The sequence below is a fragment of the Hipposideros armiger genome, unplaced genomic scaffold, assembly GCF_001890085.2.
Source record: "Hipposideros armiger isolate ML-2016 unplaced genomic scaffold, ASM189008v1 scaffold_125, whole genome shotgun sequence".
Classification (NCBI taxonomy): domain Eukaryota; kingdom Metazoa; phylum Chordata; class Mammalia; order Chiroptera; family Hipposideridae; genus Hipposideros; species Hipposideros armiger.
In genome coordinates, this window is record NW_017731475.1 from 1,827,039 (window position 1) to 1,841,545 (window position 14,507).

At 35.1% G+C, this 14,507-nt stretch overlaps 1 protein-coding gene across 1 annotated transcript in view; it reads left to right on the top strand.

The window, feature by feature from the left end:
• Positions 1–14,507, top strand: part of ABI3BP (ABI family member 3 binding protein) — a 256,944-nt gene that overhangs the window by 138,721 nt on the left and 103,716 nt on the right. Inside the window, exons 15-20 of the mRNA XM_019648327.1 lie at positions 8,842–8,907; positions 10,047–10,121; positions 10,659–10,733; positions 11,613–11,687; positions 12,621–12,692; positions 13,492–13,566. Coding sequence (XP_019503872.1) covers positions 8,842–8,907; positions 10,047–10,121; positions 10,659–10,733; positions 11,613–11,687; positions 12,621–12,692; positions 13,492–13,566 — 438 coding nt within the window. The remainder of the gene's footprint in view (positions 1–8,841; positions 8,908–10,046; positions 10,122–10,658; positions 10,734–11,612; positions 11,688–12,620; positions 12,693–13,491; positions 13,567–14,507) is intronic.

Consider the following 14,507-nt stretch of genomic DNA (forward strand, 5'->3'; position numbering starts at 1 on the left):
GGCTGCTGGCCACTCACGCTGGCTGCTGGCTACACACGGTAGCCCAAGGCAACCGACTGCAGCAGAGGCTGCAGCCTACGCCGTCACCTGTGACTCACCGCAGCCCAGCTCCAGGTTGAGCTGTCGTTCAGCATCTTAGCTGTAGAGGGCAGTGTCACTTGCCCTCATATGTGGGATACGAATCAGAGCCCTCTGGCATCCCAAGCCAGCTCTTAACCAATGCACCACTCTGCCGGCCCCCTGAAGTTATTCTTATTGTGAACATGAACACTCATCTGTGAACTGTAGGATGAGTCAGAGCTGTGTTAATAATCAGCACAACTATTTACCACTTATGTGGACATAGACAAGTGATTTAACCTCTTAGACCTTCAGTTTCCCATCTATTAAATGGAAGTAATATATCATTTTTTTCATTGGGTTGTTATGTCTTAGAAATAACGTGTAAGTCACTTAATCTAATCCACAGTACATAAGGAGTGCCCTGTTATCCTTTTATTAGTACAGTGGACTCTTTCATTGAATGTATCCCCTTCCCACTGTGCTGCCCATCCCAAACTTCCTGAATTGCTGCAGACAATAATAATAACAACACTAAGTTATTTCATTGATAAAAAGAAAAGAAGGAAAAGAGAAGACAAAAGACTCTAAGCTTATATATACAGGAGCATACCAAAAGATTCTTGGCTCTTCATTTTACTTGTATAAAAATTTTTACGGAGCATGGAAAGGGCATGTGCTGTGTTATTCAAAGTAGCCCTGCAACCCAATGGGAATGGCCTGGTTCCTATTAACCCTGTGGCAGTGATGATAAATTTTCTCACATGGCCATGCTCTTCAGTTAGAGTAGCAGCCTGTATCGTTCTGTGAACATTCAGGCCCTGCCTAGACTCAGGGAATAAAATGATGCCTTCATCAACTTTTACGTTTTCTGTGGATATCAGTAGAAGTGTAAATGCTGTGTATGTGTCACCCCACAGATGGGGCATATGCACGATTTCTAAAGTCCTTATATGGTTGGAAGGGCTGGACTGAAATCAACGTTCTGTTTCTAGCTTGATACTGGCATCAGAGTGAAGCCTCCTTAATTTACTTGTTCGTACTCTCAAAAGGCCATTAGTTAGTACCAGGAGGGATTTAAAATCCAAATCAAATAAAGAAAATGTTTTTTTTTATATGACCCAGGATGATTCAATGTGTTTATTTTCATCTTTAGAAAATTCTCCTGCCTGTTCTTCCCCCAGCGTGTCCAGACAAACTGATTTTTCCCTCCAACTATACTGAGTCTCGTTACTAAGACAGTGACTTCTTGCCTAATTACTTCCCCTTGAACAATAAACAGTTATCTTTAAAGACTTCCCTTACAGTCAGACTGAGGATGGCAGCCCTTCATCTTTTCATTAGACTCCACTTTGGGAGCTACTTTAAGAGCTCATCACTGGTTATTTTCATTGTTTAGCTCTTTCAGTACTTTGTAGAACTTTAGTAAATTGCTATAAGCTCTTAAGCTCTGTCAATTATTTAAACACTTGGAAGCTGAATTGATGAGCATGCCCAAGGAGTCCTGTACTGGTTGGGCCACAGGTGGTTTGCTCAGAGTGGTTAAAAAGAGGTTGACCTCTCCATTTGGATGCTATTGCCCGCCTGAGAGGTGTTGATTGGTGTAGATCTGGCCCACCCAACTGGATGAAGCCCTAGAGAGGAGAAGAAGGAGGAATGAGTGGTGGCGTTGACACTTTGAAAGCAGGAAAATAGAATTCAAGTGCAGCAGATGGTTTACAGATTTACTGTGGTCTCTCAGAGATTTATAGCCTCAGCCTTTGATTTTGCTTCATGAACTTTTCTTTTTTTCTTTTTTGCAGGCAAAATTTCCACAAATTTCAAGGTTAACCTGAAAGGGATTTTATTTTCCATGCACTGAAGAAAGCATTATTTATTTTTTTTAAGTGGTACTGAGAACTCTGTGTGTGGTGTTTTTAAAAGCTTTTCTGATCCAGCTACTTATTGATAGTCCTGTTGCATTTTCCCATTGCTTCTTCATATGTTTTTAGGATTCTATTTCCATGGCAGGGTATGACCTCACAAGCATATCGTAAATAATTGTGTAGTAGAGGAAGAGGTTTGTATGCCCACGTATGTGTATCATAAAATGAAGGACCTGTTCATTAATTCTCACTTATCTTTACCAAGAGCATAAACTACGCAACTGTCAAACCATTATTTGTTCATTGTAATGGGCATCTTGCAAATTGATCCTGTTTACTCTCTACTATGTACCAGGCTTTGGGGTAAATAAATCTTGAGTGCATAATAAGCATGACAGACACAATTTCTGTCCTAATGAGGTGTTTTGTCTAAGAATTTACACTTAAAAATGAAAGTCTTTCACAGTTATTAATATTCATAGATTTTTAATAAGATAAATTGGTAAATTCTTTTTTTGTTTAAATTGGTAAATTCTTGACAATTGAAAATGCCTTGTCTGTGTGCAATCATCATATGTTTCCAGAGCAACATTAGAGCATTTTTATTATGGAATTTGGCATCTAATTAGTTTTTAAAAAGTAAAAGCAAACCAACAAAACATAATTTAACAATGTGGTTTTAGGAAGTTAAGAGCCAATAAGCAAATGGTAATGTGATTTATTTCATAGCATAATATTTTTTCTGTGAGAAATATAAAAGTAAAATTTAGTTATTATAAGTCATTGCTGTTTTTTGAAAGAAACCTATATCACGTTTTATAACCTTTGATTTGAACTACTTATTTCACTCACATTAGACTTCTACAACTTTTGGTCCCACTTATATTCTGTGAATGCAAGGTGAGGAACAGTGCTTAACATCAAATAGCTGGAGCATTTCATCCACTGAAGTAAACATTGATGACAGAAGATGTTTGACTCTAAACAATAATGCATGATAACACGTAGATTGTCTAAAAAATGGAAGGGTTCACCCCTAACTCGTAGCTATTTATCAATTATATAGCCTTTTAAAAATCATGGCTGCCTAACCATTTCATCCATTTTACTCTAGTATAGGAATACATATACAAGAATTTGCAAATAAATCAAGAGCTGTTGATTTTTAAAGAACTCCATTTCCACACTGTCCTCTCCTCTGATGTCTATTACTTCAGAGTCAAATATATACATATATGTATTTTTTAAATTTAATTTATTGATGTGACAATGGTTAGTAAAATTACATAGGATTCAAGTGTACAGTTCTGTAATATATCACCTGTATATCACATTGTGTGCTCACCACCCAGAGTCAGTTCTCCTTCCATCACCATATATTTGACCCCTTTACCCCCTTCTACCACCCCCTCTCTCCTAACCCTCTGGTAACCACTAAGCTGTTGTCTGAGTCTATGAGTTTTTGTTTCTTTGTTTGTTGATCTTGTTCCTTTGTTGCTTTCAGTTTTATATCCCACATATGAGTGAAGTCATATGGTTCTCGACTTTTTCTGTCTGACTCACTTCACTTAGCATGATGATCTCAGGATCCACTCATGTTGTTGCAAATGGCAGTATTTCATCTTTTCTTATGGCAGAGTGATATTCCATTGTGTGTACATACCACATCTTTTTTATCCAATAATCTATTGAAGGACAGCAACAAAACAGAGAGGTAACCAACAGAATGGGAGAAGATATTTGCAAACAATGCCTCCAATAAGGGGCTAATATCCAAAATACCGAGAGTGCCAAAAAAGTGTATACAAGTGGACACTTTGGTCAAGGTTGCTCAAGCAGCAGTTTGCCATAATCAGGAGTGTCTAGACACTGATAGTAACCACTTTGAGCACTTCTTGTAATTGCAGAAGTCAAATGTGACTTGTATTCATCTTTTGTTATCGGTATGTATTGAGATTTATAATTTTAATACAGTTTTTCTTTCTTAAAATGTGTACACATTTTTTTTGGTACCCTGTCTATATAAGGAACTCATACAACTCACAAAAAGACAATCCAATTAAAAAATGGACAGAGGACTTGAACAGATCCTTCTCCCAAGAAGACATACAAATGGCCAACAGATATATGAAAAAATGCTCAACTTCGCTAGCTATTAGGGAAATGCAAATCTAAACCACAATGACATATTGCCTCACACCTGTTAAAAAAATAGATTTTTTTTAACCCATGAATCAAATAAGGAGATGGTGTGCTTCTCAAAGATGCACAAACACCATAAAACTTCCAGCAAGTGGTATTTCTGTGTTTTTAGCACACACAAACTCAGAAACTACTACAGAACTATCAGAAACTCCAGAAATAGAAATATTAAGGACCAAATCTGCCAGCAAACATGTTATTTTAATCTTAAGCATATTTGAGAAAACGTTTGGAAGTAAGAGGTCTCTGACACCTAGGAACTTCTAGACATGAGCCACAATTGCCAGAGAATGATGCAAGGAGAGTTTCTTTCCCCAGTAGAGTGCCTTCTAAGACGATCCAAAAGGAAGAAGTCACCTGGCTTGTAAACTCCAGAATGGAAGGGAATTGCAAATACAAAAAAGAAGTAGAAAGAAGGTAAATAAATACCATCTTTTGGGACAAAAAAAATACAGAATATAAGAAAGGCAGTCTAGTGTCACTAAAGTAAAGGAAAATGTAGGACTTAGGATAACATAAAGACAGTTGTGGTAGTCTTTCTTTTTTTTTCATGATTTTTAAATTAGTTTCAGGCATACAAAAATAACATAGTGATTAGACATTTATGTACCTCCCAAAGTGATAACCCCAATATATCTATTACCTATCTGACACTGTACAAAGTTATTACAATACTATTATCTATATTCCCTATGCTGTATTTTACATCCCTGTGACTATTTTTATTTTAATGAAGTTGACATTCAATATTATTTTAGTTTCAGGTGTACAGAGTAGTGGTTAGACATATGTATAATTTACAAAGTGATCCCCCCATTAAATATAGTACCCATCTGACATTATGCATAGTGTTTACAATACTATTGACTATATTCCATATTCTGTGCTTTACACCCCTATAACTATTTTGTAACTACCAATTTCTACATTTTAATCCCTTGTCCTTTTTCACCCATCCCCACAATCCCCACCCATTGAGTAACCATCAATTTGTTCTCTTTATTTATGAGTCTGTTTGTGGTTTGTTCCCTTATTTTATTTTTTAGACTCCACATATAAGTGAGATCATATGGTGTCTGTCTTTCTCAGTCTGACTTATTTCACTTAGCATAATACCCTCTAGGTCCATCAATGTTTTTGCAAATTTTAAGATTTCATTCTTTTTTATGGCAGAGTAAGATTCCATTGTCTATATGTACAAAATCTTCTTTATCTGATCACCTATTGATGGCATTTCAGTTGTTTCCATATTTTGGGTACTATAAATAACACTGTACTGGACATAGGGATGAATATATCTTTTTGAATTAGTGTTTTGGATTTCTTTAGATAAATACCCATGAGTGGAATTGCTGGGTCATAGGTAATTTCTATTTTTAATTTTTTGAGGAAACTCCATACTGTTTTCCATAGTGGCCACACCAATTTGCAATCCCACCAACAATACACAAGAGTTCCTTTTTCTCTACATCCTCATCACACTTGTTTGTTGATTTATTGATGATAGCCATTCTGACAAGTGTGAGGTGTATCTCATTGTGGTTTTTATTTGCATTTCTCTGATGATTAGTGATGTTGATCATCTTTTCATATGTCAGTTGGCCATCTGTATGTCCTCTTTGGAGAAATGTCTCTTCATGTCCTCTGCCCATTTTTAAGTGGGTTGTTTTGTGGGGGGTTTTGGTGTTGAATTGTATGAATTTTTTAAACAAATTTTGGATATTAACCCCTTATCAGATGTATCATTTGTAAATATCTTCTGTCATTCAGATGTCTTTTCATTTTGTTGATGGTTTCCTTTGCTGTGCAAAAACTTTTTAGTTTGACGTAGTCCCATTTGTTTATTTTTTCTTTTGTTTCCCTCACCCAAAGAGATATAGCATTAAAAATATTATTAAAGGTGATGTTTGGGAGTTTACTCCCTATTTCTTCTGGGAGTTTTATGGTTTAAGGTCTTACATTTAAGTAGTTAACCCATTTTGAGTTTATTCTTGAATATGGAGTATATGGTCCAGTTTCATTTTTTTGCATGTACCTGTCTGGTTTTCCTAGCATCATTTATTGAATAGAATGTCTTTGCCTCAGTGTGTATTCTTGCTTACTTTGTCATAGATTGAATGACCATACAGGCATGGGTTGATTTCTGGGCTTTCTATTCCATTGATCTATCTGTCTGCTTTTATAGCAATACCAGGCTGCTTTGATTATTATGGCCTTTTAGTAGACTTTGACATCAGGTAACATGATAGCTTTGTTCTTCTTTCTGAAGATTGTTTTGGGTATTTGGGATCTTTTATGGTTCCATATAAATTTTGGGATTATTTGTTCTAGTTCTATGAAAAATACCATTGGAATTTTCACAGGGATTGCATTGTATCTATAGATTGCTTTGAGTAGTGTGAATATTTTAACTATATTAATTCTTTCAATCCATGAGCATTGTATATGTTCCCATTTATTTTCATTTTCTTTAATTTGTCTCTTCAATGTCTTATAATTTTCTGAGCACAGGTATTTTACTTCCTTGGTTAAATTTATTCCTAGGTATTTTATTTTATTTTATTTTGATGCAATTGTAAATGGGATCATTTTTTTAATTTCTCTTTTTGATAGTTCATTATTGCTGTATCCAAATGCAAACAATTTCTGAATATTAATTTTGTGTCCTGTTACTTTATGAAATTCATTTATCAGTTCTAATAATTTTGGGTGGAATCTTTGGGGTTCTCACTATATAATATAATGTCATCTGCAAATAATGACAGTTGTACTTCTTCCTTTCCCATTTGGATGCCTTTTATTTTCTTGTCTAATTTCTGGTACTATGCTGACTAAAAGACGTAAAAGTGGGCATTTTTGTCTTGTCCCTGATCTTAAGGAGAATGCTTCTAGCTTTTCCCCATTGAGTGTGATGTTAGCTGTGGGTTTGTCATATATGACCTTTATTATGTTGAGGAATATTCCCTCTATTCCCACTTTGCTAAGAATTTTGATCCAAAATGGCTGCTGGATTTTGTTAAATTCTTTTTCTGCATCTATTGATATAATCAAATGATTTTTATTTTTCATTTTGTTTATATGGTATATCATTTTTATTGATTTGCAGATATTGAACCAAATTTGTGGCATTTTTCAAAAGCAGTAATATAAATAAGTCAAGCTATTAATTCAGAATTTCTTTCCTAGTGTAAGAGGGTGAATTCAATGTTTGTCTAGTTTTCTTAATTTATTTAGTAATAGATAGAGCTGACTTTGTTAAATCCATGACTTGAAATTGGCTTAAAGCAAGATTAAGATCAGCAACTGCCAGCATTTTTTTTGTCCTTTAATGAATGAGTCATTCTTCTCTGACCTTTTAAAATTGTTGCTACACTAAAGAAAACTTTACAATATAATGGATGTAATCTAAGAATTTTTGTATATTTTAACTCATAATATTCCTTCCGTTTTTGAAGATTTTGCAAACTAATAGATTCACCTTCACAAGTTGAAATGTATTTCCTGCCTCTTCAGTATGTGGTACAATATAACCTGTCATGTCTGCATATCAGACTGTGTCACAGTGTCTGATAATACATTTCTTATAGTTTTAGCTAGCATTGGTTCAAATCATTGCATTGTCACTGAATTACAAGTAACCCCAATGAGTAAATTTTCTCATGAGCTCTCGCCTTTCTAGTTTATTTTTGTACAGCCATTTTGAATAGGCAAGAAAAGTAACATTTACCTCACAACAGTTCATGCTTCCTCTATACCTCTGATTACCATAGTGATAGCTCTTTGTGCAAAAAAGAAACATTTTTATTTTGATGCTGTTTTTGCTTGCAGATTCAACTCTTATGTGAACATGAAAACTATCCCTGTTTTAAATGCAACTTTTTTTTTTAAGGTCACCTTGCTTTATTTCATGCAGAATATAAATGTTACCTTTAAATCCACATAGATTATAGAGGGCTCATGGCTCAGTGGAGGAACATAGCAAGAAAACCGCCTCTAGGTAAAGTAGCAGGATGGCTAGTGCTGGTCTTACTTCTGCCATCCTGGCCCTGTTAATGGAGTGAAAAATATACCGAACTTGACAATCTCAGTGTTGACCACTGGCAAATGTCGTTACCACTATGAATCTCAACTGTATTATCTAGACAATGGAGATAATACCCTACTATGTATAAAATGGGAATAAAGTCTACCTCACCTATTTCTGTGGATGTTAAGAGGGTTAAATTAGCTTATATATTAGGAAGTGCTGTGCAAACTCTAAAATGCTGTTCAAATGTAAGATAGCATGACGGTAACTTTTACTAAGTACAATAGAAAGACTAAGCAGTAGACTTTGTGCAAAGAGCCTCAATGTGACTGCTGTTTCCTTCTTTGGAAATCTCTCCCCAAACTGCCAACTGACTTCATTTATGTTTATATTCTTTCAAGCTCTTTGATTTAGAGCTGGCACCACTTCATTGTAAATATATAACACTATGCTCACATCACCCTAGAGGCCAATGTCAGGGCTTGCTGTATAAAGACCTTCAGTTCAGGGCAAGAACTAGAGGCAAGGTATAGTGATTGCTTACACTTTAGTGACAAGGCCAGTAGCCCACAGCCAAAACTCACTAGCAATCACATAAAATGTCCTCTTTCAGCCAGTGTTAAAATATGTCACGAAATCTTTTTAATCAAAATTAACATCTCTTTTGTTTTACCTTTTCTTTTAAAGCAACTTATGATGTTTTCTCAAGCCCTGAAACATCAGATGAGCCTGAAATATCAGAGCTCCACACAGGTATACCCAGTCTCTCAATTCTTTCTTTGGATTCTGGTGTTCTGACAATTCTGCGCCTAATCCTCACTTTAATTTTTGCTAAATGAAAAAGTGTGCTCTCTAGAGCGCCACAGGAAAGAAACGGCAATTTGTTTCAGGGAGAGTTCTACTGACTCCTCCCATTGAGGGATTATTTTTTAATATCTCAGTAAATAAGCTCAGCCACAAATGGGAGATACAGATAGATTTGGTTGCCACTGAGGCAAAGTTATGTAATGGCCTATTGCTCTACTGTTCAGAATCATTCTAAAAAGGTTTTAGAATCCTAGAGTTTTCTCTAGAGCAGTGGTTCTCAAATAGGGGTGATTTTGGTCTCTTCTCTCACCATGGGCATTTGGCCATGTCTAGACACATTTTTGATAATCACAAGTGGGGGAGGTGCTATTGACATTTAGTGAGTAGAGGCCGGGGATGCTGCTCAACCTCTATAATGCACAGGACAGGCCCTCACAATGAAGAATTATCCAGTGTCAATAGTTCTGCAGTGAGAAATCTTGCTCTAGAGTAATCATGTCATTTGTCTACAGATGTTCAGTTGGGTCTATTTTTGGCTTTCATTTACTGACCCTGCAACAGTGAGTTTAACTCAGCCCATTGTCCCTTTTAGCAAGTGTTTATTAAGCACCTACTAAACTTGGTACTGCAAAAGATTTAAAGTAAGACTGGTCTCTGTGAGACATACATATATGTCTGATATTTTTTGTGTGTATAACCTTATCTCAGCATTATTTGTGTCATGATAAACAAAAGCAAATAATTTTAAACAGCAGAAAATAAGAAAAAAAAATGAAATAGGATGTTATGGGTGGATTCAGTTAGTAGTTAAGGAACAGAGAGAAGCCAGAAAAACAGTTGAAAATAAGTTGAATATGTGAGACACTGTTTTATCATGGTTTCTAATGTTTAAAGTATATATATATTTTTTAAAGTGAGCTCATCTCCAACTTCTAATGAATCACTCATTTAAAAATGTTGATCAGCAATCTCTCAAGTGTTCTTGATATTTTCCCCATATGAGGTGTAATTTATTACTCATGAATTTGTATTTTATTCCTGGGGCCTTCTACTGCTTTTACAAATGTTGACATTTATTCCAACAGCAAGAAGTGATCCATTTCTGGATTCTGTCCCACCTAAAACTTCTAGAACTCTTGAACAGCCAAGGGCAACACTGGGTAATGTTTTTAACAGAAAAATCATTCTTTGTTTTTCATCAAAAGAAAATCCATGTGAATGCCTGTCTTCCAAATGACCATTTCATTCCATCACATCTAATCATTTATTTCTTTCCTCTTCCTATTTTTTTTTCCCTATAATGCAGGCATCTTATGTTCCATTTGGGGCTCTTTTTTTTTCTTTCAACTGTGATAGATAATATATTTTTCCATCCTTAAAGAAATGAAAAGCTTGAAAACTGCATGGACATTTTCATCATCCATATCATCCCATCTCACGTGTTTGTGGCCTATCTCGCCTCCTTTCCATGCCTTGAGTCTGCCTGGAGTCAACTACTGAACAATTATCATTCTGACCTCTTCCCCACTTTACATAATTATTTTATCCACCAGTTTTCCAGACTACATGCATTCTTCATTCTTAATCATGCACTTCTAGCATGTGCTTTGTAACACCATCTAAAAGCATGTTAAAACTCCTAAAATACCTCATTTTAACTGGAATTACTTGGTGGGATGGGGTAATTGTGTTTTCAGATCCAAGCGAAATGCCATTTGATTCTCAAAAACTGGAAATCATTACCAGTCCTGAAATGCGACCTACAACATCTGGTAACTAACGGAATCTATGTAGTTGTGTGCTTTGAAAGAATAGATAAAGTGATAAAAAAGAATCCGTCATGTTGGCCTTTTCAGAATATTTTCAGTAGTAAACATTTCCCTTCATTCTCTGCCATGAAACACTTCAAAGAACTAGGCTAACTATTATACTTAGCGTTGTGATAATCCTCAAAGGGTTTCCATAATTTTGGTGTCTCTATATTTTGAAGAATTATTTTTTGCTACACTCCATTCAAATTTGCCATCTAGAAAATAGCAAAATTATAGATGATCATCATTTTAAAATATATTTCCTTCTATTTAGCACATTTAGAAACCACTTGGTAAGGGTATTTTTCTCAAAGTAGTCTAAGTATAAGAGCACCAGTAGGCTCTCCAGTCCTGTATGTGGGGAAGAATAATGGGTAAAAGAAAGGTAACAAAACCTAAAATTTATAATAGACAATTATTGGAATAATGAAGTTCATTAACTCCTGCTGAGGTTAGTAATACACTGTAGAATTAAAGAAGTTCTGAACTTCCATTCTCTAAATCCCAAACATTTTTTTGTGTGTTTCTTCCCTGCTGTTTAGAAAATTATCTTTTGGGTTCTGAACTGTACCATGTGTTCTTAAATTCCTCCAGGGTGCTCGCTTTGCAGTACATTTATCTGAACAATGTATCTTAAATTCTCATACACACATTTAATTCCTTTGGCTCAATCAACATTTATTGAGCACTTACTGTGAATAAAGCACAGTGCTGGGCACTCTGGGAATATAAAGAAATAGAAAGCAGTCTTGCACTCAATAAATTTCCAACTTTACAATTACAACCTGAATAATCCCTGAGAAATATCATTTATGAAAGCTATTTTAAATCTTCTTTCAGCTCCCCTGCAAACTACATCTATCCCTTCCACACCTAAACGACGCCTCAGACCCAAACCACCAAGAACCAAACCTGGTAAATAAACGTCTCTCTAACCTTTCAGGATATTTAATTTCAAATAGGTAATACCCATCTCCTTACCATAAAAAGAAGTGATATGGTTCTATAGGTTAAAGTTTCTATACAAAATTTGAAACTAACTAAAGATGAATAATTGATAATGCCAAAACACCAAGAATCAATAATTTCTAATAAGATTTTATTGAGAGTTATATAAGTGATGTTCTTCCATGTGAATTTTGGTATAAACTTAGAAACAAGTTCTGCTATCACAGCATGATAGAGCGACATATATAGATAATTCATTTTCTTGGTATGCCATCTATATTTAAGTATTTATTAGGCTGACAGTTCTTGTTTTCTGGTGCCTACTATGTTTTCAGTTTTGCCCTAGGGAGATGGCTGAGATGGAGATAATATGACTCTGGCTTTCCAATTTCTAATAATCTTTTTTAAAGATAATACACCATAAACAATGAGAGAGCAACATAAGATTATATATTCCACTTGTGATATTACAATACTTGCATAGAAGGACATGAAAAGAAAGTAATAGTTGAAGATGCAAGCTTCAAAATATGTGTAGGATTTGGACAGAGAGTAAAAAGGAAAGGGAACAATATATTTTAAGGCACAGAGTTTGGGAGGTAGAGGTAGGTTATCAACCTGGAGGAGATTATATTCATTGTCAAATAATACACTCGGAATCATACTCAGCAACCTGGGTTTTGCTTTTTCCATTGTAATATAAGTACAGTATTTTATAGCCTATACTATTATGACAGAGTTTGAAAATTCTTTCCCAAAACTTTTATTCACTGCATACTTTGTAAACACTGACTACTAAATATGGCAGGATTTTAAAAAAGGTCATTCAGTTCTTCTTTGGAGAATATTTTTTTATTGTCTCTAGGATACCTGAATATTTCTTTTCCTTTCCATCGCCAGAAAGAACCAAAAGTCCTGGGACAACTACAACTAAAATTTCTAAAAGCCCTGAACCTACATGGACAACGCTGGGTAATGATATATCCTCAGTAGATGTGTTACTTTAGTTCACCATGGAAAACCTAGTACCCCAGCTCTTATGTAATGTCTAAATCACTATTCTAATGGGTTCATCTGACAATACTCATACTACACTGACACTGGCTTTCATGGTTTTGAATAGCTGACCCTACAGTTAGTGGATGTGAACTCAACATTAGACATCATTCTATGTCATGGAAAGCTGTTACATCACTACTTGTTTCTCTTTTTTTTATCTAATCATTGTATTTGAAGTTGGGTTGTATACATAATCCCCCTTTTTTTTTTTGCACAAAGCCCTCAAGTTCAACTTCAGACTTCATTTGGAAAAATAACTTTCTATTATAGTGTTAGAATTTTTTTATGCTGCAGATCATAGCATTATACCTAATCAGTAAATATTAATTTAAAAACATGTCTTTTTTCTGATGCTTAAAGACTTAGATGTAGCTGAGAAATATAAAACAAGTGTGCAAAATGATTACACTGTTTTTTTTAAAGCATGGATTAAAATTACTGTCTTTGCATAGTTGTTATGACTATTTAGCAGTACTGCTATCTCTGTTAGGTCAATTATACTCTAGAAATACATTTTCAAACCAAAAGAAAATTTATCACTCTGTTTCCATTAAATACTGCTCTGTGAAATATTTTTTTAATGGATGATTTCCAAAATGTTCCAAGATGGTGGGTTCATTTTATTTAAAGAATAGGTTTTCCTTTTGTGGTTTTAGCCACTGAAATGCCTAAATATTGATTTCTTGATTATTTTGTTTCTTTATTTTTCCAGCTCCCAGTAAAACACAATTTATTTCTTTGAAACCAAAAGCCTCTCTCAGCCCAGAACAGACACCCATCAAACCTGGTAATTACCCTGAACTTTTTTTAATATTCCAAGAGTAGGGTTGAAATATTGTTTTATGCCATTCTTTGGAGCAAGAACTTCTGATTTGTATTTTGGTATTTGACACATTTTGCTATGAAAAGTACAAAAATGTGATGAAATAATCTCATTATAACCAGCCCCTCTGATATTACAGCATTGCTCTGAGCTGTGTGGAGGGTCATTATGTTCATGACTATCACAGAGAAAACACAAAAATAATATGATGTGAATGATTGAGGACTCCCTCGTCTAGGACTAGGAAATAGTTTCCAGTACCAAAGTTGGCTGGAATTCTGATCACGCGGAACAATCGCCTTTCAGCTTGAAAGGGGAATAGCGTTTCCATCCCGGAAGAACCCTGCCTTGTTTGGAGCTCCTCACTTCTCAGGCTGTAAGACTAGAATGGGTTGGATCTCCCTGGCGCTCCATAATTTCTTCCTGAATTGGGGCTGATTTCTGAACACTGACTTCTGTTTACTTCTCAGGAGTTATTAATGGTGTTTTGCAGAAGAAGGTTCTTTTGCAGGGAGGGGTTATTTTGTGTGTATAATTAAAAACATACAATTTCCTGCATAAATATCGCGGGATATAGTGAATGACCAAATCTTTGTGTTTTCTATCCAGAGCCTATACAGCAGTGTAAATGCTGACTTACAAGATGGTATATGGGACCTTTATCACTATTTGTCATTTTCATCTAAATTTTGAACCCATAGCTCTGGGAGGGATATATTTCTCACAGTAATGTTCAATGGATTTTTCATTGGTGCATGTTTACAAAGTAGGATTATTAAAGCAAGAGATTTTCTGCTTAAGTAGGTATGATTTATTTTTTGCAATGAAATGGGTCAGGAAGAAAGATATAACTGCTTAGAAAAACAATTCTCATGACTCCCTTTAAAGAGGAAGTGAGATTTCCA